This window comes from Scatophagus argus, chromosome 3 (genome assembly GCF_020382885.2).
Source record: "Scatophagus argus isolate fScaArg1 chromosome 3, fScaArg1.pri, whole genome shotgun sequence".
Taxonomy (NCBI): Eukaryota; Metazoa; Chordata; class Actinopteri; family Scatophagidae; genus Scatophagus; species Scatophagus argus.
Genome location: NC_058495.1, coordinates 16811331 through 16836633, shown reverse-complemented (window position 1 = coordinate 16836633; position 25303 = coordinate 16811331). Strand labels below are relative to the sequence as shown.

The following is a 25303-nucleotide window of genomic DNA, read 5'->3' as shown; positions in this document are numbered from 1 at the left end:
TTTAAAATTCAAATCTTCAACTGCAGGCACTTCGAGAATCACATAACATTGAAAAGTATTGTCTTTGTAATTTTGAACATAACAGGGGGAAAGAAAACAAGATTTCGGTATTTCATGTTTTTCTTTTTTCTTTTTCATCAGTAATTGTCTTTTGAACTTGCTCTTGAAAGCTATAAAGGGAGGAAGAAAGAAATACAGAAGCAGACAAAAGATCAAAATAGATTGAGGCTGATGGAAGAACAGAGCTGAAGATTTAGGACAACAGAAAGAGAGACAGAAGAATCAAAAGGAGCCAGCAGGCTTTGGCATCTCGCCTCTCATGTCACTGTAGTGACTCAGAGAACAAGAAGGGTAATAGTGTTGGGTACACAGTAGCCTCTGGCAGGCATTATGAAAAGGTCAAGCAAGCATGATGGAGGTGTAAGACAGACACTCGAAACACGAGCAGAGGTTGAGAGATTAATTTAGAGGGAGAGTGAGAGAGAGAGAGAGAGAGAGAGAGAGAGATTTATAGAAAATGCATTAAAATAAGGCTCAGGAAGAGATCAAGAAAGACAGAATGCAGAGAAGAGGAAAGTGCAGGAAAATGTGATGGCAGTCGCACAGATGGAAGGAATGTAATGCACACATCAAGCAGGCCAAAAAGCTATGCATTTGGTGAATAAATTCCAATAAAAGGTGCTGTCATGGAGAACTGCACACAATTCTTGTATTAGATGCATTGTTTCCCCACACACAGGCTCTGAGATGGAAACACTTTTGTTTCAGTGTAGATTAGACAGGATTTTTTCTTTCAGATGCAGATTATTCAGTCCTTTTATTGTCTTTGGATCATATATAAACGCAGCAAGAAACCTGTGCTTTTCTTAACTGTTTCCACATGTTTATCAAGACTAAAACGGAAGTATCTATCTATCTATCTATCTATCTATCCCATTTTGTGTCACCACTGAACAGTCTCATACAAGTAATATTGTAAAAGTTAGGAAGCCCAATTCAGTCTCTCATCAGATACATTAGTTATATGTGACACTGTATAATTGTCAAATAAAACAGTAAAAACTGGGCTTATAGGCTTTCGAAGATGATTGTAAATGTCATTGTGGGTCTACTCAGAGAAAGAAGTCTTAACAAATCTTAACGAAATGTGCGAATAGATCAAGCAAGCTGATTAGCTGACCCACCTTCTGTTTTAAGATGGGATTGCAGAAGAAAAAAAAACATGTAAATGTTATAGTGAAATTCCTACGAGTATAAAAGAAATAGTTATATGAAGGTCTTGTGATGCAGCAGAGAAAAGCAGCACTCTGGCACCCACACAAGACATGTGAGAGGTTGTCAGAGGTGATTACATTTTCAGTGTTTTCTCAGATAAAAGACTCCTGTAATGTATCTATATCTATATCTATATCTATGGACATGTAAGGCACATAAAGCAAACACAATATAATCAATAAGATCGAAACATCTAAAGGCAAAATTAAAACGTGAGTCAAAGTTTTAAACAATGCCTGAATTTCTGAATGGGTTTTAAAATAGAGAAAGATCAAATTTCTTGCACAACACAGAGAGAAGAAATTCTTATCTTAAATGTATTCCTGCACCACAGTATTTTGAATAACACATTGTAACATAATAATATTTTTCTCAGCACATAATCTTATGATAAACTACATTTTCCATTCACTCTCAAACGACACACAAAAAAAAGCAAAAATTTAGAAGACATCACTTCACAGATTAAGCGACAGAGACTGGATGCAGGGGTGGGACAGACAGGCGGAGAAGGACACAGTTTGAAAGAGACTCTTGTCAATGACCTTTTTGGTCTTTTTCCTCACATTACACAGCCTATAATTTCCCGTCACCAACCTTTGCTATAAATCAATGTTCCGGGCTCGAATCAAACTTCATGTTCAGAGGATTCCTTTAAAATGTGATCTGTAGAGAAAATGTGATTCTTGATATTAGCTGTCATATTTCTCAGTTGCTAATAAATACCATTTTTGTTTTTTGTACCAAGTCTGTTACTCTGCAACTGTTTCCACCTTAATATGAAAAATGTGAGGTTACACAATGAATATCTTTGCAAAAAGGGAGGTGTGGCGGATGTTTGGACGGCAGAGAAAGAGATGAGCACTCAGTAAACATGAACATGTTGGTAATCAGGTAGCAATTGTATGAGACAGCAAACCCACCAATTTTCTCTGCTGATATTCCTGCCTGCCGACCAGGTGTGTTTGTGCACATTTACAAAAATCAGACTTGCATATGCAAAAGATTGTAAGTACGAAATAATTTGAGCACCCAGACTCTTCAACACTGTGGTGTCATGTTCAAGTGCTTTCTTATCTCTCAGACATACAGAACTCTATCCATACTTCTATCTCCAGTCATGCAGTAAACTACCTTTAAATAGCTCCAGCCATTGGTTGAAACTATACCCAGAGGGATATATTGATTTGAACTTGATAATGCAGCAATGCTGTAGGGTCATTATCATACAGTAGCGCTTAGTAGCATCTTTAATGGACTGGTTGCACAGCAGACATTCTGACTTGTCACAGCAGGATAAACACGAGTGGACTTAATAACAATATCGATGGTTCAGTTCCATTAAGTGTTGCATGAACAGTGACTTGAAGCAGCATCCACAATAGCAGGACCTCCTCTAAGTGGAATTCAACAACCATGCAATATAATGCACGTTTGGGTTTTCTGCTATGACATGTCAAAATGTCTGCCGTGCAACCAGTCCACTCAGGCTCCTGAACAAGGCCCCTTTTCCCAGACACCTGCGGGAATTTATGTGTTTGTGAGTGAGTTTTATTCTGCCAGAATCATTCAAAACACTATGTTGTTGGGGTACACTGGGCCTTTAAGATCCAGTTTAAATTACTGTCGTGAAAGTGTACTTGAGGCACTTTAATAACATATTTTGGATTCTTTGCCCGACAAGACTCCCCAGAAACACTGCTTGTAACTCGAACAAATGATTAGAAGCAGAGCAGGAGCCAGTATAAAAGATTAATGTTGAGGGTGTAGAGGGACATCTCTTTTCTTCCTCTTCTGTGGAGTGTTTCCACTTACATTTTCACCTACTTTGTGTGTTTATTTTTCTTTTTTCCTTGAGTTATTTGTACGGTGTCATGGCTAGCTTTTGATACCAAGAGTGGTGATGAAAAATCTGAAAGGGCAACCGGGGAGGAGGGCTGAACAGTCGCTTAAAAGGATAAAATTTTACACGTCTCATGTGAATCTTCAATTAGATGGTTCACCGAACTTCAGTTACGTAATCACAACAGCAATATACATGTATGCACAAAAGTCAAAACACAGAGGTTCAGATGTGAGATAAAAGCATACATAATTAAAGTGGTTCTTTGTCACTGAGTAACAACTGACTCTATTCTCTTTTCTCGCTTTCCAGAAATCTACTGGATAAAGACACGTTTTCCAAGTCAGATCCATGTGAGTATGTCAGCTGTATGTTTGTCTTTGCCCCTCTGTCATGCCTATGCAGATACTGATAAATAAATAAATAGATAAACCTTTTCTCGGTTTCATTTGGTTGATGTCTTTGTGGATATGTCGCCCTGTGATTTGGGAACAGTCACGGCTGTTCCGTTCGGAATCTTATCTGATTTGTTTCTCTTTTTGCTTCTCATTTTCTCTTTTGTCACATTTTGTCTCTTTCTGTCCCCATCTGGTACTTTTCACAGTATGTGTGCTCTACACGCAAGGTGTTGAAACCAAACAGTGGAGAGAGGTAAGTGAACACACACACACACACACAAAGAAGAAGAGAGAACTGCAGTCAGTTTGGTTTTTGTCTGTGGTGTTTCTGTTGTAATTGTTTGTGTGTGTGTGTGTGAACAAGGTGTGTTGGCGTGTCAGGTGAGGAGTGTGAGGCTGTAGTTAAGACATGTCCGCTCTTCTATTTTTTCCTTTTCTTAGTGTGCATGCAGTAGTGGACTTCAGCAATTCATTAAAGCTGTACAGCCATCAGTTGTCTGAAAATGCCAGGGAAATACTCTCTAATTGGACGCTTGAGCCAACAAAGAAGAAACTGTCACGATGTAATGATCAATACGCTGACACTTGGGGAATAAACAGCACAATGGGGAGGCATTAAGCCAGACATCTTTCTGAGCCTTGTTTGATTCAAACAGTCCGTTTCCGTCCAGCCTCACTACCTATCATCTGCAAAATCGCCATTTATCCATCAGTTCTTTTGTTCTGTCAAGGTAAAATAAAACCTAGAAAACATTTAATGATAGCCAGTGAGTAAAAGAACAGAAAATTGACACACTAATAAGCTCACAAACATATCTGAAATCTGTACATCTTCTTTACCTAACTACCCTCTTCAGCAATGTGGAGGAACTGAAGTAATTGCAGAACCTCAACTGAACATCTGTCAGGAAAGGTTGCATGGAAGCCTGCCATTTACTTGAACAAGCCACTGCAAAAACTGTCAAATGTGTCAAAATGAACTGATCTCACTGACAATCTGAACTTCGATATACCTCATCCGTCTGTGACAAAGATCACCGCTGTTGTTCTAAAACTAATAAAAACATAACTGAGCCACATCGTTCTAATGGGTGACCTTCAGCATGATGAACTGTTCTGTGGCTTATTTTGAGTCAGTTCTGCAATTATACAATACAATACAAACCTCACAACAACAACAAATCGATGGCTTAAACTGAATATTTTTGACCCCTTCGTACACTATATAGACAAAGGTATCCAGACACCCCTGTTTGTGGAGCTGTTTTTCAGGAGTTGGGCTTGGTCTCTCACGGTCTCTTATTTCCAGTGAAGGGAAATCTTAATGCTTCAGCATACCAAGACATTTTGGACAATGTTATGCTTCCAACTTTGTGGCAACAGTTTGGTGAAGGCCCTTTTCTGTTCCATCATGACTGTGTCCCAGTGCACAAAGCAAAGTCTAAAAGGACATGGTTGGATGAGTTTGGTGTGGAAGAACTTGACTGGCCCACACAGAGTCCTGATCCAAACCCCATCCATCAGGATGAACTGGAACAGAGATTGTGAGCCAGGCCTTTTGGTCCAACATTAGTGCCTGACCTCACAAATGCTCTATTGCATGAATGGGCTGCAAAGCTGTCTATGTATTTAGAATGTGATCTCATTAAAGTCCCTGTTGGTGTAATGGTCAGGTGTCCCAGTACGTTGGTCTATATAGTGTAGAAAACAGTTCAGCTTGGGGCTGAGAGCCACAGGCAGGGTTTGAAGATGATGAGAGCTGGACCAATGCATTGTTGCTTTTGATTACTTTCTTCTTTTTTTTCATGGGATTAGTTGACCATCACAAAATATCAAATATTATACCAAGCGGCCACATATTTGTACAGTTGTGGTTCGCTGTGGATTTATAATGGATATATAATGGATTCATAATTTAACAGAAATCATATGTATTTATACAATCAGATGACCCTCATCTCTTGCCTGTGTGTTTCGCTGCTCTCAGCAGATGGCTGTGTGGGCTGAGGCTGAGATGTATGTGTGTGTTTGTGAGGGAATGGGAATGCATATGTGCATACACTTAAAGCATAGGTGGACACATATGTAAAGATCTTCCCATTTTAAAACCCATTTCACACTTCTCACAAAAGGCGCTTTGTTTTTTTTATGGTCTGATAACCATCGACTGTGAGGCAGGCTGTTACTCCCATCGAGTACACCAAACATAATTAATATAACGAGCATTTCACTCTAATTATATTTGAAATTAAGTACACTTCATTCTGTCATGTTCACTACTTTGGTTGTAAAAATAGAAACATATAAAGCAGTCATTTCCTTGAGGAGACGAACTGTCGCATCCATAGTCATGTGGCTAAGGACAAGTGTTTAGATACATAGACAGTACTGGGTGTTGATGCAGCTTCAGGTAACGCTGTGTGAGACTGAACTCTCCCAGTTCTCAGGCAGCTACACAGGTGACTCACCAGGAACTTTCAAATAACATTCTCTGACATGGACCTCTAGTACACTGGCCAGGCTCAGGTCACAGTTAATGAGGATTTCCACCTCCTCTGGTATTTGTCATGCAAGCCTTTGTATCTGTTCTGTTAATGCAGCTGGTGCTTGTTATGAAGGTCTTGATTACGAAAAAGTATGTCTCCATCTTTTTTGTAGCTGTGCAAGATCACAGAACTAAATCATCTGCACATGTTCATTCTCCTGCAGTAAAGTGTTTTGCTCTGGAGTTGGAGGGAGACTATTTTGAGAGGGATTTTACATTTGGGTTGATTGAAGGTTTTTGGGGTTTTTTTTTCCCCCTGGTCCAAAGGTCATTTCCCCTGAGAAGTCAGTAGTGAAAGATTTTAATGTCTAAACTAACTTGAGTGCAGGATAGAAAGCCAGCTTCAGTCTTTGTTTCATGCTGGTATTTGAATAACATGATTGTTCTACGTTCTACGATTGTCTGTCATCATGTACAATATAATAAGATAAGGAGATGTTTGCCAGATAGGGCTTCAGTCCTGCTACAACATACTGATGAACAAAAAAGTATTATTGACAAATGAATGAGTACTAGGAGTACAATCAGAAAAAAGTGCCACAAAATAATTGATAAATAAAATAGACTTCTTCTTAAACAAGTTATGGACACATATATATAAATAAAGCACATTGCTTGACCATTCTCACATGAATTCAGCTGAAGTGAGCTTTCAAATGCAAACTGACACATAAAAGCAAATTTGGGGTTTTTACATATCGGTATATTGCTTGGAAATATCATATGTCAGAAAGAATTTATGTGGTTTTTACCCTCAAATCCATTCATCTTCAACCTCCTCCCATTCCTTCATGCATTCATATTTCAACATTCTTAAATCATTCATACTTGTTACACAATCCGAGTTTAAATTTCATGTAATGTCCAGCCCTTCTCAGATTTTGCATTCATGGGTTGTACAAAAATATTCAGAGCTAAAGTAGTTCATTAAAGTTTAGAGGAGCTGTAAAACAGTCCAGAAATCTTCTCTTTAATTTGTGCTCACACCCACAAGTTCTCTTCAAGAATATGAAGAAGACCCCGAGCGGCAGGAGCACAAAGCAGCTCCCTCATAGGCACCCATTTTAATTAAGACTGGAAATGTCTGCATGAAAGCAGCCAGTTTTCTAACTCGCAGTAATGTTCAAGGTTTAAACATAATCCACTCAAATTACATATCCACACGTTCAGCAACATCTTCGGTGAGGTTATCGGTTGATCATTTTGGAATAAGTGAATAGATTCAGAGCTTTTTCAGGACTAATTCTCACTTCAATAGCCCTAGTACATCTGTCCCTCACACAAACATGCCGAGAGCGACACTTTTTTTGGACCCCACACAGCTCAGGGCTGTTTCCTGGGAGCTTGAAGCAAACCTTATTAATTTGTACTCATTTGACTTACCGCCCAAACATTTAAAACATCTGGCATATTGCTGCCTGCGAGCCGGAACACCACAAAATGGTGAAAAGCTGTTTCTCTGTCATTCTGAGAGAGAGAGAGAGAGAGAGAGAGCAGGAGAGGAGGTGGATGGCGCTAATTTACACAACAGCTTTATGAAGGCGTGATGTGGCTGACCTTTTTCATCTTTTTCCCATTGTCTAATTTGCTTGTGACATCACATGCTACCACATGCCGTCGGTTCTCTGCGTGAGTGTGTGGCTGCACCTGAGTGTGTTGGTGCATGTGTTTATGTGCCTGTTTCCCACTTACACAACCACAGCCCTGAGGTTCATATTCCCATTAAGACAAACCACTTTTGTCATATGTGTAAGGAAGAAATGCTTTTTAGTTGGTCGTTTGGCTCTTTCTCCTCTCTAAACAAGAAAATTACTATTACCTTCATAATTCCTGGGGACCATTAAATATTCTGTGTGTTTCCCTCTCTGTCTATACTGGGGAATTTAAAACACACCTCAGTGCTTTACACTAATGACACTGGAAAAAAAACAACCCTCAGTCGACACAATTTCACTCCATCGTTTTTACCGCTGCTGTCTCATGAACATGACCAAAGAACTACAGGACATTCAGATGGCACAGATCCCCAGTGGTGGTGCCTGTTTGCTCCAAGGAAGAAGATAATGAAATCTTTGTCAAGTTTGGAGCAAAAGAACCACAAAGATAATGAGGGATTAGACTCATGCAGTTATCGCTCTGCTGTGCGGAGGCCTTTTACACCATGCACTCTTACAAGGACACGTCCACATTTCAATACTAGACACTGTAGGTCTCAGTAGTAGTTGTTGCTAATCCAGAGAGTTCAGTTTGCCATATGCATGGGTGTACTAGCTGCTCTGTGTGTGTGTGTGTATGTTTGTGTACATGTCGAGGGTGCTGGTCAGGGACTTCATGCGAGAGTCTCATTAGCCAGCTCCAGCAGCCCAGCAGTGTCTAATGAACTCTGCAGCACAGTATTGTCTCTTCCACTCAACTGGGAAATCACATTATGGAGCTCATTTTCGCCATCACTCACCTTGTTACTAACATGTGCTCAAAGCCTCATCAACACCTCAGAGTCTCTTGGAAGTCCAGGTGGCTCACAGATTCAACATTGGTGTCCTTTTCTCGACTTTTTTCCCTCCCTGGTGTTAAAATTAGATCTTTAGTGAGTGGGCTGCAAAAAAATATAACCTTAAATAAAAAAGGCCTTAGAGTTCCTTAGAGGTCTTCAGCATTGTGTAACAGCACAGAAGTTGTTTGGTTTCATGGCAGTTGTGTTGTCCTAATTGCTCACAAAGTATTGCGTTTGTTGTTTTTACTGTATTGACTGAAAAGACAAAGTTAACTCACACATCCACCTACAGTACCTGCCGTCCGTCTTACGGAAAACAAGATCAACTCCTACTCACAAATGGCTTCCTTGACATTGATTGAAACTGTATATTTTGGTAGCTTTCCAATAAAACAGGGCACGTTTGGCTGAGTATGATCTGAACCATTGGATTTTACATTTTTATCTCACGCTGCAGGCAAGAGAGACAAGAAATACTCTGATTCAATTACTGTGTGAATTGATTCACCACTAGAGCACTCGAGTAACAAAATTAATAAAGCAATAATAATAAGATAAATTCATGAGGATTAAGGCCAATTCGATAATTAATTAAGATGAAAAAATATCAAACTGTAAGTACAGAAACAGTGATTATCATGTGAAAGAAGTTCCCCCAACACATGCAGAGATGAAGTTATATTTTACTTAAATGCATTCATGTGGTGTTGTAATAATCACATAAATTATTTCCAGAATGTTAATATTCCCATGAATGCCACCTCATGTGCAAATAATAACTTGGACACTGTGTAAAAATCTTGCAAAATGGCTTGCGGACTTTGTCTTCACAGACACATGGCAGAAGAAAGGAAATGAAATTAGTTTCCCTGGTCCCGGTATAAGCCCAATAACCAATACAACTACTATAAATATAAAACAGCACTATATAAATATAAAAACTACCAGAATAAAAAAATATAAACAATGTCAGGGATGACAACAATATTTACAGCGGTATTGTGCAAATGACAGAGTAGTGCAAGTGAAAACAGTAGTGCTAAGCTCTTGTGCAAGATGGCTGCATTGTGCAATGTTCCGTGGGTGGTTGTCAGGGAAGGGAGAGGGGCTCACAATCACACCGAAGTCAGAAGAACGGTTTTCCAACTCAGGAAATTGGACCATTGGAGGAGAATGGGAGTTTTTTTGAGCTATCAATCAAAGATGGAGTACCAACCTTGGCATAAAATGCTTCTCCCAAAAGACACGGGTTCACTAATTTTAGATTATATTGTACTAAGGTGGTTCTTATCCCAAAATAAGGTTGTGTGTATTCTAATTTCCTCACACTAACTGACACAGAATGCCTTGAGCTTGTTAGTACTCCAGAATAAGACGGTCCTCCGTGTGTGCTGTACTTGCTGGGAACTGGGAACTCAAAGTGACAGGGTACATGCACAAAACAAGAGGGGAGGATCTCTGAGTAGATCACCACTCAGAGGGTGCACTCTTCAGCCATTAATGGTGTTGTTCACAATAAAAATGATGGAAGTAGCTGTGTAAAGAATGAGAAGGAAAAGCTTGAGTGAGGAGCTCAAAACCTGACATTCAAGGTTCTTTGGTTCCTCTATTTGTTCACCAACTATGACCATCTGATCACACTATCGGTGCTTGTGTTGAAGCTTATTTTTATTATAAATAACTATATTAATATATAAATACTATCAACATTATTAAATATTGTTTTGAAAGAATCCAGTCTTCATAACTGGTCTATAGATGTGCTACATCTCACATTTGAAGCTCTTAACCAGCTTTTTGAACAGTATATGCAATGTGGCATCACTTGGCTTATTTCCCTGCATTTGGCACTTTGGGAGTGAGAATCTCACTAATTAGGCCTTATTTATTAAGCCTTGCTCACTGCCTTTTCTCTCCTCTGCTTTCCCACTCTTTTCCCACTCCCACTCTCCTTTTCCATCCTAACCCTCCACTCAACACACAATTATGCCCTCCATTTCCTCCCCCTGCTCCTCACACCTCTTTGGCCATTTTTCTTCCTCTCTCTTTTTCTCTCTCTCCAAGTCTGCCCATGTTGTTTCTCTCCGTATACATTTTCCTCACCTCTTCCTTTATTTTTTTTTCTCTCTGTTGGATTGATGAGCGAGTTATCCTGCCGTAACTGATGTGGGAGAGGATGAGGATCAAGGACGCAGGATGGCTTGACTATCTCTGGCTTACTCTGCACAGCAGCACAGTGTGAAAGCACCTGCATTAATCAGGCTGTAAATTCATGTATATGCATGTGTAATAAGCAATAGTGTGAGAATGGGAAGAAATGAGCGATAACAAAAAAGTGCAAGAAGGCAGCCACACTAACTTTGTTTTTTAAAATGTGCTTTAGCACCTTGCTCTTCCTCTCATCATTTTTCTCTCCTAACCTCCACCCATCTTTCTCCTTCCACAGTTTGGCAGAACGGAGGTGATAGACAACACCTTAAACCCCGACTTTGTTCGAAAGTACATTTTGGATTACTTTTTTGAGGAGAAGCAGAACCTTCGCTTCGACTTGTGAGTGACTTTGAAGTCGTTTCATCATGACACCTTTTACATTATTTTGTGCAATCGGCTTATCAGAGTTGGGAGCAATGATAGTCGCTCTGTACTGCTTTTTATTTGGTGTGGTGAAGTTTCTGCTCCAGGAACTTCTAGCAAAGCTTGAGTTTCATATACCAAACAGATTGGCGATTCCTCCTTACCAAATCCTTCTCTCTTCTAAAATGAGGTATACAATATGAACATTAAAGCACCTTAATTCTGTCCCAAGAATATTTTTATTATTTTCATTATGTATAAGCATCAAAACCATCCAAGTTATGTTAGAACAAACATTGTGTAATTCTGTCCTACTATAATACCTGGGCTAACCAGATCAACCCAGCAATAAACCCTGTTATCTTCATGTCTTTTAAATGGATATCAACTTTTGAGGATGCTAACAATTTGCCTGATCTAGCTTTAGCCTCAATCATGTAGCCTGTGTAGCCATCAGGTGCATATGTTAGTTTCTGTTAATTAACTAACATTAAGTTATTACTGTGAAATCTGTCACACTTTCTGTTCTCTCTTCATATACCACAATGATACCTGTGGCATATTCACCAATTACAATTCTCATTTTTAAACAGTGGGTCTTCGATTTTGTGCAGAATTCATTTGGTCTCGACAGAGATTACAACCATTGCTAGCATATTACATTAACTTTAGGTAGTTAGCTTATGCTAATGCTAACACTAATGCTAAAACACCTTGAGCAGGTGAAACTTCTGCTTCATTTTACTTTATGTGTTATATGATATTGTACATATTCATTAGCACTATTCCATTTTAATCAAGCTGTGTCTGTCTCTCATTGTTGATCTGTCAGTCCAAGTAAATCTTTTCAAAACGTATTTCAAAATGTGTCATAAATGCATGTATTGTAAATTAGATGCAATCTGGGAACTCTGTATCATTTTGATCTTTTTTTTTTTACTAATAGTGAGAGAATCTCAAGACGCTGCAGTGTGTGCAGCCTATTAGAAATATTTTCTCATGTGCTTTTACTCATGTGCTTTTATATTAGACTATTAGTTAATTTCTGTCTATTTGTGCCTGATTCATCTCCAGGAAAATAGGACCTTTTTTCCCCCATTACGTTTAATCTTGGTGCATCACATATGCTCCATTTCCTTCACTTTCATAGCTTTATATTCACATGCAAATTGAACCAGGGCTACCGCTTATGATCATGGAAGAGAGAAGAGGTCTTATTGAACCTTTGCCCAATTACATTGTCCCACACGCAGAACATCTGATAAGATACAAAGATCCTGTCCTCTTTTTTATCTTGGCTTATTCTAAATTTTTCTGACCTTTGTCTTTTTTTGATTTCTCATGATGTTCACCCACATCTTCACATACTTTCGTTTTCTGTTCAGAAAATTAAAATAGGCTATTATATATTTTTCTTTAATTCTGCTGACTTTTGAGACACACAATATCCTTAAACTTACAAACAAATATCTGACAAGCCAAAAATGTTAGTGTGGTTGTGATGACAGATCACCGGGGTTCATTTTAGGGGTTTTCATTTAGCCAGTCAGTATGTTCCACTTAGATAAGAGTCTCCCCCACTGTTTGTAAAAGTAAAATGGCTTTGCTTCCTTGCATTTTGCCTCCTTTCAGGTACGATGTCGACTCTAAAAGCCCAGACCTGTCCAAACATGTGAGTGCACATTATTTTACCTTGAACCACAGATAACTGGAGGCCAGTCTTCAATACAACCTGAATTATTAGCTTGAATGGCTGAAAAATATGATGGAATGGAATATGGTGTTCAATGTAATTTGAAACAAGCCAGACTCTTTTTTATCAGTGGTTTAATGTTTATGTTTACCTTTATTTTCTAAATTGATGTTTCCTGCTGCATGGTTTCTTTCTGATGGAATAAAGCAAACCCTTTTTATTGCCTGTTCATGGAAATATCCAAATGCAAATATTTATTTTACTTCTCATTTAATGTTTTTGCTTTTACAATTTAACAGGGGTTATCCATGGCTTAATTATGCTATAAAAATGCAATTTCTTCCTGTGTGATGACAGTCTTATATAGTCTTATTATTGTATCTCTTCTGCTAGTATAGTAGGCATCATGCAATAAGTAGAAAAACCTTAATTATGCAATGCTTTTATCTGTTAGCTTCCATTTTAAGTCATAAATTAGACTCCATGATCATTTTTATTTTTTCTTGTTAAATGTTTTTTTTTGTTTTTTATCCCCACAACTGGAAACTATGGTGACAGAAAGCATTGACAAAAATTAAAAAAATAATCAGTGCTGGTGATTATTTGATGTATTTGGATGACCGGGGTTTGCGTTTTTTCATCACTAGCTTTTAATAAACCTGCATGCTTGGCGTTTGAATTCTGACACAGCATGTTGTCTTTCATCACTCTCCTCACCATCTGGAACAGTGCTAGGATTGCTAGGTATCTGGTACAGTGTTGTGTCTTGGTATATGATGTGCTCTATTGTTGTTGTTGTTATTGTTGTTGCTGCTGCTGCCCAACCTTTCTGGAAGCCCGCAGATCTCAATGTAGGTCCCAGCATCTTTCTCACTTCTGACACTGCATGGCTGCTGTCTCACAGTAACGATTCTTTTCTCAGGATGAAGGATGTGTCACTGACACAATCGCTATAACAGCCAAAATATTAAATTAGATATGCATTCATGTCTTTCAGCAGTTTTTACAGCATGTTTTTCTAACATGATGGAAACTGTAAGATTTTCCTGGTTTTTCCTTTATAAAAGTGAATGGAACCAGTGGGCATAACAGAGCTGAGACACACTGATATGAAATACGATAACCTGATGTTGAATTATTTAGTGTTCCCTGTCTGCCAAGACCAAATTCAGTATTTGGTTTGGATTATCAAGCATACTTTCTGTGATTAGTCAAGACCAGCCCTGGAATTTTTGAATTGCAGGGGCAAGGCCACCAGCCGGGCAGGTTCTATGAGGACAGAAAAGTCACATAACCGGGGCATCAAGGCCATAAGTGAAAAAGTGATTTAAGTGATTTCACTTAAATATTCAAATCTATTTCTAGTAGCATTAATGCCTTTTTTAAGAGACAGGGTAACATTTCTCAAGAAATAAAAGCACAGTTTTTATTATTTGAATAATTTATTAATTCATATTCAGGAAAAGGTTTAGGATCTCCTATCATCAGTACAGTCACTGAAGCCTCAATCAGAGCACTGAAATGTGACAGATACTTCCAGATACCTCCTTTTAAAATAAGTTAATGTTTTCTAGGTCCAGTCATTCGATTGTGAGACACACATAAGATAAGATAAGATAATCCTTTATCTTATCTCATTTGATTGTAAGACACACATGTAGATTTATAGCTAGATAGATAAAAACTTTATTGATCCCACAGGAAATTGTTGAACACACTGTATGTAGTTTACATATTTTGTCATATATGAAATGTATGTATAGCATTGTTCCCTGTAAAGAAATAGTCATTAACATTATTTTATAATTAACAACTTGAATAACATTTAAAAAATTAACAAGTTAAGTATTTAGACTGGTAAATATAACATGTTCCTGCGTAATATTATTACATTTACTATGTCAAGTAACGTGTTACAAATACAAACAATATTATACAAAGTTTATACAATATATTAACCAGTTGCTGCCAGGCAGACTTTGTGGGAAACAGCAAAGAGGCAGATGGCGGGTGGTCATTAAATTTTAAGAAGGGAATGAAGGCTGAACACGCCACGGATCTTTTCCTAAACCTAGGCAGTTTTTTAGGCAGTTTTTGTGCCTAAATTTAACCAAAAAGGCATTTGATGTTAAAGACGTGTTAAGGGTTTTTGTGTTGGGCCACATACAGTGCACTAGAGAGTAACTTTTGTGACTGTATGAGACGTAAAAGGTGTGAGGGACGTGAGCCGGACAAGCATTTACACTTCGAATGCAGAAGTTAAAGGGAAGGCTTTGTGTGTCAACCAGAGACTGCAAAAGGAGAAACCGTTTGTCCAGTCTAACGTAAAAGATCAATGCTGGGTGATACTCAGAGACTTTGTCTGGTTCAAGACATGATTATGACTGAAACTATGTCACTCTGTCTCTAAAAGGGCAATAATACTCTGTGAAGAATGTTTCTTGTCATTGTTCATTGTGCTTTGAATCCCTCCGTCTTCTCCCTTTTATCTGGTATCCTTCACAGTTTATTAAACCAGTGGTTCCCATGAGGTGGGTCACAGTCCACAAATGGTATCTGTTCTGAGTAGGTCACAATAATTTTGGTCAAAAAAAAAACCTTGTAAATTTACTTCTGGAACCATGATTTTATTTTCCTACTTTTCAGTGACTTAACTGAACAATATAAATAGCCTACTATTTGTGTTGAAGTTTATTTTTCTTATTAATTTTTGTTTCTCTCTTACTGCAATGCACATTTGTGCGTTGAGCCCTCACTTCTAATTTGGTTAATTTGGTTTTAATTTTGTGAAATAAGGGTTGCACAATGGTTTGCTCTGTGTCCTCACAGCAAGCAGCTCCAGGCTTTGAATCCACAGACAGGTGAAATGGATGAATTAAAAAAAGAATAAAATAAAAAAAAAGACTGAATAGGTTTTAAGTTGGTCTACCGTACTGGGCCCTGAGGCTATACCTGTTGGGAACTACTGCAATAAACCATGCTTACCACATATATGAAGCCTTCATGATTACAGTATGAAAGCATTTGAGTTCAGTTTTGTACACAATTAGCTTTACATTTCACACCTAAACCGGATATGATGTCATATTGTTGAGCAAACAGGTATGGTGTCTTAAAGCTAAAAGGGGCAGTACTTCTGTCTCACAGCTGACAGAAAGCCATCAACCAAGTAGTCTGTAGTCTGCAAGTGGAATATCAAAAGGTTCATGTAACACTGCTTAAGTCCATGGCTCATTTAGGCTCAAAGTCTTACAGTAGTCTGGTTTGTTGTTTTCCCACTTAATATGTGCCAACCTGCCCTTCCTGCTTTCTTTCTCCAATTTCTTTCTTCCAGGACTTTTTGGGTCAAACGTTCTGTACTCTTGGTGAGATTGTTGGATCACCAGCCAGTCGACTGGAGAAACCACTGGGGTGAGTTCAAGTCAATTTTGAGTACCTATGACTCCAAATGTAACTGAGCAACACCATGTGGTGCTAAGAGAGGAGCTAATAATGCTAATGGAAAAAAATGCTTCAGATGGTGTTTGTCCTGGGAAATTTATAGAAATGGACTAAAGATGGTGTTCATTTGTTTGGAAAGGATAAAAATCTGAGAGAAACGGAGTTTGGAGGCCAGAGAGTGGTAATTTAGTGAGACAGAGGAAAAAACACTGACAAAGAAGGAATGGGGGGGGGACAACAGCACATCCTACAGATGTTTTCCACAGATAATTATTGTCATTAAAGAAAAGGGTGAAGCACATAGCAAAATTACCCAAATTACGGTTCGTCTCCTCAGCATGTGCTCTCACACTGGCTGAGGAAAATGGGGTGTTAATGGGGTATCTTGTAATGTGTCTTTATGTATCTATCATCCATCTTCATCGTCATCACTGGCAGTGGCTGTGCTCTTGTGTAATTCGGGTCAAATCATTAGAATGTCAGTTTCAGTTGAGATTTGTGGGCTCTTAGATGCCTTGGAGATCAATAAGTAAGAAAGTTTATATAGACTACAACTGTTAATTAGCTTTGAGTCCGATGAGATGGTGTACTGGGACGAGTGGCACTTAAGTACAGTTAAAAATGTATTCTAAGCTGATTTTGGTGCAAATGGAAGTGTTTAACATATAATATTAAAGTTTAACGACACAATGGCCTTCATTCATCAAGCTATCATATAAACAAAGCATAATTCCTGTTTATCACAATGTGCATCTTCCCTCCCAGTTGGTATGCATGATTTATGCAAAGGCCTGTGGCTACCGTTAGATCACAATAACACGGAACAAAATGCACCTCTTGACGCCATCTCTAAAATCTGTGCTACACCGTGTGCGTCTGTCCGTGTGTGTCCCGTGAAAACCATGCATCTTCAAAACATCAAATTTTCATGAGCTGATGAGGTGCTTTTCAGAAACTTTTTCACAATGTATATCATATAAATGTTTTTTAAAAATACTTTTCTCAACCCATAAGATACACATAATTTCTCAGTTTGCCACAAAAATTCTGAATCACCAGATTTGGAGATACATTTTTTCAGTTGCACATGTTTAAAATGGAGAACATGGACTGATTACTTTATAGGTCTGTTGATCCTTGCTTGTCCAGTTGATTAGAGTATTTGGATGACCGTTCTCCTGCTCTGGGTTTTCCTCTGGCTTTGACTTTTCCAGTCTATTCTGTTGAGACACCACTATATAGCATACATTTGATGCAGTGACTGTCGTCAACACGGAGGGGCAAGAGGGGCACGTATCGCACATGAATGCAGTAAGAAGAATGCATCATGTTAGTAAAAGTGCGCATGAAGCATACCAGAACTGTTTCTCCCAGCACATATCGTTGAGAGCAGTGGTGGTCAAGTGAGCTACAGAGTGAATGAAGAGAGGAAGCCGCATTAGCTACAGCAAAGCAGTGAACTAAACTCAGAGAACTAAAACATTATTTTCCTCCTCTGCACAAGCCTGCAGGAAGAAACCACATGTTTACCAGATTTTGTGTGAATTCAGATGAAGCACATGTCAAACACATGCAGCCCTGCAGGTCTTCATACATCTCTCAACCCACCTGTTTTTCCTGAATTTAGCCAGTCTGTTACTTTATTTCTCTTGCTGTCTTTCATGGTGAATATTTTTACCACAAATCTCTCAAATTTTAGCCTTTCTAAAAGAAAAAAAGGTAACGGTTGATGGTTGGTAGAGGAGGTTGCAACATATAGAACAGTAACATCTAGTGACAAAAAGTCATTGAATCAAACAGCCCAACACGACAGAAAGAGCAAGAAGCAGAAGAAGAAGATAATAATGTTAAGAATATAGAAGAAGAAAATAGAGGCACAGGCAGGGTGTCTGCGGATATTGCCACACACTTCAAGTAGGTCATAAGCGAGGATTGAGAGATGATGCTGACTCTTCAGTTATGCCCAACCACAGTATAATATATTTCCATCACTTTTTGGAAAGATATCCAGACACATAGTGACTACACTTGCAGATTTAAATAGCATAGAAGAGTAGACTGTTGACTGTTGGCTCTCTGAGTGCACCTTATGCCATTCATGTCATGACTGATCATACAATGCAGGTTTCATGAACCAGAGTTTAATTAATGAGTGTTTCTTCGAATTCAGACACCGTCAGATATTAACCTCCAGCGTGATTACATTCAGGATTTGAGGTTTACGTGAACTTGACCAATGATGTGGAAATGAGTGATTCATGTTTCATTGCTTGAAAATGTCAAGACATTTCTCTGTGCCGAGCCAACTGAAAAATGTTTTAGAGCATGTGTTTTTCATGGTCAGTCCTCTGCTGCTTTCTTCACACACACACAAGACACAAAATAAAATAAATCTTTGTCTAAAAAGTGATCAAAGGGATCAGCGGTAAGATTATGGTGCTGGACTCTAACTCTCCCCTTACCTAAATGTGTGCTGTACATCAAAAACACACAAAAACCTTGACTTTATAAACATATACTATACACACACACACACTCTCTCTCTCTCTCTCTCTCTCTCTCTCTCTCTTTCAGAGTTGTACACAATTTATTAAGTGATTTAATAAATATAAATATATTCGTTGGTTAACGGGCATATGAATGTAAACAAGTGTATTTTATTCTTGCCCCATGTCCTCTGTTCTCTGGCTAATTGTAATGGCTTTAATCTTCCTGAAATAAGTGCTTGTTTAATTAGGCAGTAGCTGTTTTCATTATGGGGGAATAAAAAAAGGTCCTGATGGGAGGGCGGGAGGAAGAAAGAGAGAGAAAGAGAAGACAGAAGGAAATAGTCTGACCGTACACCAGAAGCACAGAGGTTGAAGTGAGGAAGCAGAAGGTGGTAGACATTATTCAAAGAAAATGACTAAATGCACTAATATTGCACAAGGTTTTCAAAAACGGGGCATATTTATTCATCATTCACCATATTCAGTGAAACATGGTCCTAACAAACACACAATGTATTTCTATTTTGCTGAGCTAACTAAAATAATGTCTTGACGCGACTGCGATTTTTATCCATGTGTGGGACATAAAAGAATTTTCCCACATTGTTTTACAGCCCTTCATTTTGTAACGGATACTGATGAAGCTTTTGCTTCAGCTGCAGAAAAAGTTGCACAACCCAGGAGGTCTTGATGTCAACAGCAGCTGCCTCCAAGTTGATTGATTTTGCATCTGTGTATTCAGGTATCACACCAAGAAGGCAGGATTGTATTGCACGGAGTAATTAACACTGACCAGTAATGAATGTATCAGCTTGCATGGCCTCTCTTGTCAGTATTTGATTACTGCACTTTTATTTACAGATTCCCTTTGAGGCCACTCAAGCACACACACACACAAAGTCATACAAACACTGGCACCAGAGTCAGCTCAAAATAATTTAGTGTACATGCCAAAATGTGTGTGTGTGTGTGTGTGTGTGTGTGCGTGCGCATTCATGACTATGACAGCAGAAGGGTTAGGGTTTGTAGAGGCATCCTCGGAGTCGTCTCCTGTCATAAAATTACAAATAATACGTCTCTGATATAAATGAGTATTGTGTCTATTGTAGGGCAGGTCCCTGCACTACCAGCAGAGCACCTGGAAGTTAAACTTACATGTGTTGTCATGTGGACAGATGATTTGTGAAACCATTAATCTAAAAATTTAGATTACTTCACTCTCCGTGATGAAGGCCTCATGGATGATCATTTTAGACAATTTTAACAAAGTGCTGCAGGAACTTCCTGTTTCTCAGGAGACCATGCATGAGCCAGATTTATTAATAAAGGCCTGGTCATCTTTTCTGACATGTGGATGTCACTTCTCGGCCTTTTAGCTTAGATCAAGTGAAGTATCTGTTCTCATCAGTTTAATATCTGATATGTCCTCTATAAGGGGACAACGTATTAAATGGGTTTTTAGCACTGGGAGCTGAAAAAAGGGCTTGTTTCCTTCGCTCCACACATCGACCTGGTGTTGCAGTGTTGCCGGGAACGGTGGCCAAGTGGTCTGAGGTGCTGCGTTCAGGTCACAGTCTCCCCTGGGTTCGAACCCCCCCCCCCAAAAAAATTAGCCAGCTGATGTGCCCTTGAGCAAGGCATTTAACCCCAATTGCTCCCCGGGCGCCGGACAATGGGAGCCCACTGCTCCTGTGTGTTTCACTGCATGTTGCATGTGTGTGTTCAGTCAGGTGTATGTAAAAAATATACTGATAAGTCTGAAGTTTTTGAAGTCGATATTGAAAAGCCCAGCCAGCAGCCTGTCTGTGACCTGTAAACAACGTCTGAGTGTCACCAGTAAGGACTGTGTCCTTGGCAACATGAACTACTTTCTCATTCACTCAGCAGGGAAGGTGCACTGCAATTAACCCTCACGAATGCAGACTGTTGGTTAGACAGAAAAACAAAAAAGACCTTGCCAAGCTGATTGTGCAGAAACTCATCAATAATTAATTTAAAAAGCTTATATTTTGAACTGTACCTTTGGCTTTAACAGCAGAACCTTAGACTGGTGGTGGAATATCAGTCCAATAGACCTTGTTTGTGGCAAAGACCAAGCAGAGAAGGCACAGATGTGATCAAATCATTCTCATGATTATTTTATTGAAGTGTTTCAGTGGACATTGTGTGCGCTGGTTACCTGGAAGGTTTAGTGAGTGAGAATTAATGTTCATGCTGTGTTTTTCCTGGTGTGACAATCAACATCTGCCATGATTATAAAATACTGAGACTTGTGTTTATAATCTCATGAAGCTTGAGAGTTCTCCACTGACTAAAATGTTAATGAAACTAATTCTTAGTGTGTGTGTGTGTGTGTGTGTGTGTGTGTGTGTGTGTGTGTGTGTGAGTGAGTGAGTGAGTGAGTGAGAGAGAGAGAAAGAAACAGAAAAGGCAGCACTTCCGCCAAACAAGACGTTTGTTTCATCTGAACATCAAAGGGTTTGACTCTTTTATGCTTGCTTCAGATTTTACAGTCCTCTCTTGCCACAGGCCTCAAATGCATATTTCATTAAAGAGATTAAAATTCTCTTGTCATTTATATTTACATAGGAAAATTATTTAAACTGAGAGTGCAGCGATGACGCTGGCTGCACATGGGCCATTTGTTTACTTTGCTCTTTCATACTTGGGGAAAATCTGAAAAAAGCAAATGCAGCATGTGTTACATAATTCAAAATGGTTTTCTTCCTTAAAATACAATGATTGATATTCATGAAGTAGTGTCCAGCATTAATAAGGAACCAAGTTATCGATTTGTTTCATTTACCTTTGTGGCCAAATGTACAATATGAATAATACAGATGCACAAAACTGAATGCACCAGTTCCCACACATAAACTAGTATACATTAAAAAAACAAACAACAACAACAACAAAAAAAAACAAGCTGAAAATGGATGCACCTCATGCATACTTCATGAGTATATTAGTAAGATGTGTCATGTGCAAAATTATTCTTTTCTGTTGTTCGCAAAATTCCACTGTGTGTGTTCTACACATTTAACAATAGAACATGCAAACTGAAGTGCCATTTATAAACTTCATTTTGAACAACTATGTTTGTGTACTCAATTGCATTTTTAATTTTTAATTAGTCTCCTCTACGAGTTCTCACTTTGACACCATTATATATCTCTTGTCTTTTGTTTTTGTCATTTATTTTTAAGCGTTTGATGATGAATGAGAAATCACTACTGATGATGGTTTACAGATACATGCATTATGAGTTAATCACACTGAAGTCTAGCCACAGCTATTGAAAAGTGATAAAACTGGGTGGTGTAGAGTTTGTAAATCCAACATACTCACTGGGTGAAAACGCATCAGACTGATCAAGGGCTTGTGTATGTGTGATTGAGACTTATAAAACAACAAAGCATACAGATGGCTAGGAGTGTGTAAAAGCGTATCTGCCTTTAGGCTCTAGACTAAACCTCTGTGTACAGTATACACACTGTGCTTGTGTGAGTGTGTGTCTGGTGGGAGAAACAAAACCATTTTCCTTCAGTTAGTGTAAATGAGAGGGAAATAGAGCCTATTATATTAACAAAAGATGTATGACTTGGAATTAGCCAAACATCCCACTAGCTAATTTAGCATGCTGCTGACACCCTGCTCTACTATGGCAGTAAACAGCATGTTTTCAGAAGTGAGTATTTAATTGCACAAAGGATATTTACGTTTTCGCTGTGGTGGCAGTGTAGCAGTGTTAAAAAAAAAAAAAGCCCTTTCGTCGTAGAGAATAGTAAATTTGCCAGTCAATTGCAGGTTTGCGAAAAGGTCTGAATGCAAACAGTTTGATTACCAGCTAATTTCCATTCTTAATTTAAATCCACGGTTATTCGTTCTCAAAAAATGACAAGAAGCAGCACTGGTTTACCCTCTATGCATTAAAAATCATTTGGCCATTTACTTAATTTTCTTATCTTTTATTTATTCTGTGTTTATCCTCTCAGAACAGTATGGCTCCAGGCAGCTGTGTCTTTAGTACTGAGTTTTATCTGTAATTCAGAAAACTTTTGCCCTCAACAGGTCATGGACACAACATCATTAACACTCAGTTTAATGCAGTCCAAATACAACCGCTCTGCAAGGGGTGCTGACTTCACAAAGCTTTGAACAATAAATTTTCATTTACATACTCACAGCTGTTGATCTAACTCAATCCACTGACTTTTCATGTAGTGCAGCAGCAAGTTGAAATTTTATCACGTGAAATATCATAACATGCGCTAGTTTTTTTTTTTTTAATCCTACAAAACTTTGACGTTTTACAGACGTGGTCGCTTTGACATTTGGATATAAAAATGTTTGAAATATTCATGCTCCCCTCAGAACAATTTAAAGCTTTTAAAGGCCCTTAACTTTTCGAATAGTGCCATTGTCAAGTCAAAATTCATTTTTTTTCCTCCAATATCTTGGTTTGTGACCAAATTCCTGCAAAATTAAAGATATTCCAATCACCCTCCTCTATAGAGTACCTTATTAGTGCTAATTAGCAAATGTTAGCATGCCATGCTAAACATGAAAAACTCAAATGGTGAAGCCTGAGAAACAGCAGCATGCAAGCATGGTCACTGTAGGCATATTAACATGCTACCATTAGCATTTAGCTGGAAGTGCTGCTGTGCCTAAATGCAGCAATATACATGAAGGTTAAAATATAAAGAAGGATGAAAGCAACAAGACAAATCAAAGGCCTATCATATGTTGAAAAGACTGTAAACCTACTGAACATATCAAGACCAATCATAACCACCAACCTCAAACCCTTAGTATAGATGACAAACAACTTATGAATTAAAATTAATTAATGAAACTGTGAGTGGAGCAATTCAGAAAATTTCAGCAATTTCTTTTCCTGATTTTATTTATTCAAAGTTGTTTGACTCTGTACACAAACTCATTTTCTGCAAAGCGCTCCCTACATCTGCACAGTTAGCATCCTGGAGCTGAACATAATACCACAGGTTGTTTTCCCACCAGAGAGCAGCTCCATCGCGGTTAGATAAACACAGTGATGATGGACAAGCAGCCAGAGGAGAATCATTGTCATCCTCTTTGTTATTTCCTCACAGCATCACTCAAACTCAAGCATTCATTCTGCATGTTTTCTTCTTCAATACCCTCTAAACTCTAACACCAACACACTGTACTTGTTTCTTCAATTTTTCCTCATGCATATTCTACTGAAATTGCATTACATCCTCATTGTTGGCTCTGTCTCATCAAATCCATGTGATACTGGCACACACAACAGATTATTAACCCTTAGGTCAATGCAGTGCGTGATTGCTTTGTGGCATTATGCAGAACACTCAGTACAGGACTTATTGAAGAGAGGTGTACAGATGTAGAGGGCCATGTTATTAGAGACCACAGAGGAGAGGATGAATACAATGAAGGTGAATTAGTACAACAGTGCGAAGTGGAGTCCAGATTAAGAACAGAAGACATCGGAAAGATCAGGAGGTAGCATATTCTGGTATTCCCTGAATGCCGACGAAAATTTCTAGAACAAAGCAGCAAAACAGAAGGAAATGATTTGTGAATGTGAATAGACACATGTGGGTCCAGCTGGGTATGATGACAAACCGAGCCTGACACCATAGCCTCAGTGTCTCCAACAGCTGGCTCCAGGCGCTCCTGGATGAAGTGACAGATACTGTATCTGCAGCCATTATAACTTTTGCAATGGGACAGTGATCTATTTATAGACATAAACTGTTACATTGTTAACTGTTACAGATAGCTCAGTGTTGCACTTTCAGGGATTAGAGATCACCTGCACATTTGTTCTGAATTTAAAGATTCAGTTGACAGATCAGTTTCCCAATTGGTACAATGGAGGTGAATAGATTTTTGTTTGCAGTCAAGCATAGTGACTTTTAGAAAACTCAACAGCAACCTGTCATTGCAGAAACGTTCTAAATCACAGACCACTCTGGCAACAGTTTTCAATGGGATTCTTTCTTTGGTAGAAAGGTTTCATGTCACTTGATGTAAACTTGACTCCAGACACCTTTGAGTTTATCTTCATAACACTGCTATCTGCTTTAGCAGGTACACTGGTACAGTCTGATGCAATCCAATGCACAGGTGTTGTTGTCTTCACTGCTAAACACCAACCATTACATTTAGCTGTGTACACTGACTCCCCTTGTTTCTCTCTATCTCTACGAAGCTATGGCGAATGTCACTATAACTTTGTCAGAACAAAGACCCAGGAGGATGATGCGGTCAGAAAGTTAAAGTAGATGCAGCGAAAGTTAGATGGAGATGGCTGAGTGTTGCTGGTCAGGAGAAGTGTGCGAATAGCAGGAGGACGAGCTGGCAGGTAGATAAGGCAAGCCTGGGGAAAACTAGTTAGTCCAATGAAACTCAAATGTAATTTCCCAGTAGAAGCACAAACAAAGCTAGCCTGAACTATAACTGTCAGTGTGGCAGAGCAATGATCTGGCGACGCCTGGGAGAACAGCTGGGCTGGAATTACTGCTGGGTTGATGAGTGGA

The 25303-nt window shown here is 38.7% G+C and overlaps 1 protein-coding gene and 1 non-coding gene across 5 annotated transcripts in view; both read left to right on the top strand.

Moving 5' to 3' along the window:
- cpne5b (copine Vb) overlaps positions 1-25303 on the top strand; it is a 108376-nt gene that overhangs the window by 23118 nt on the left and 59955 nt on the right. For all 4 annotated transcript variants that reach the window (XM_046384236.1, XM_046384235.1, XM_046384237.1 and 1 more), the window contains 5 exons: positions 3431-3471; positions 3723-3769; positions 11002-11105; positions 12762-12801; positions 16157-16233. In XM_046384236.1, the coding sequence (XP_046240192.1) occupies positions 3431-3471; positions 3723-3769; positions 11002-11105; positions 12762-12801; positions 16157-16233 (309 nt within the window). The remainder of the gene's footprint in view (positions 1-3430; positions 3472-3722; positions 3770-11001; positions 11106-12761; positions 12802-16156; positions 16234-25303) is intronic.
- Positions 20109-20299, top strand: LOC124057210. The gene has a single exon (XR_006843085.1). It is a non-coding gene; the product is annotated as a U2 spliceosomal RNA (small nuclear RNA).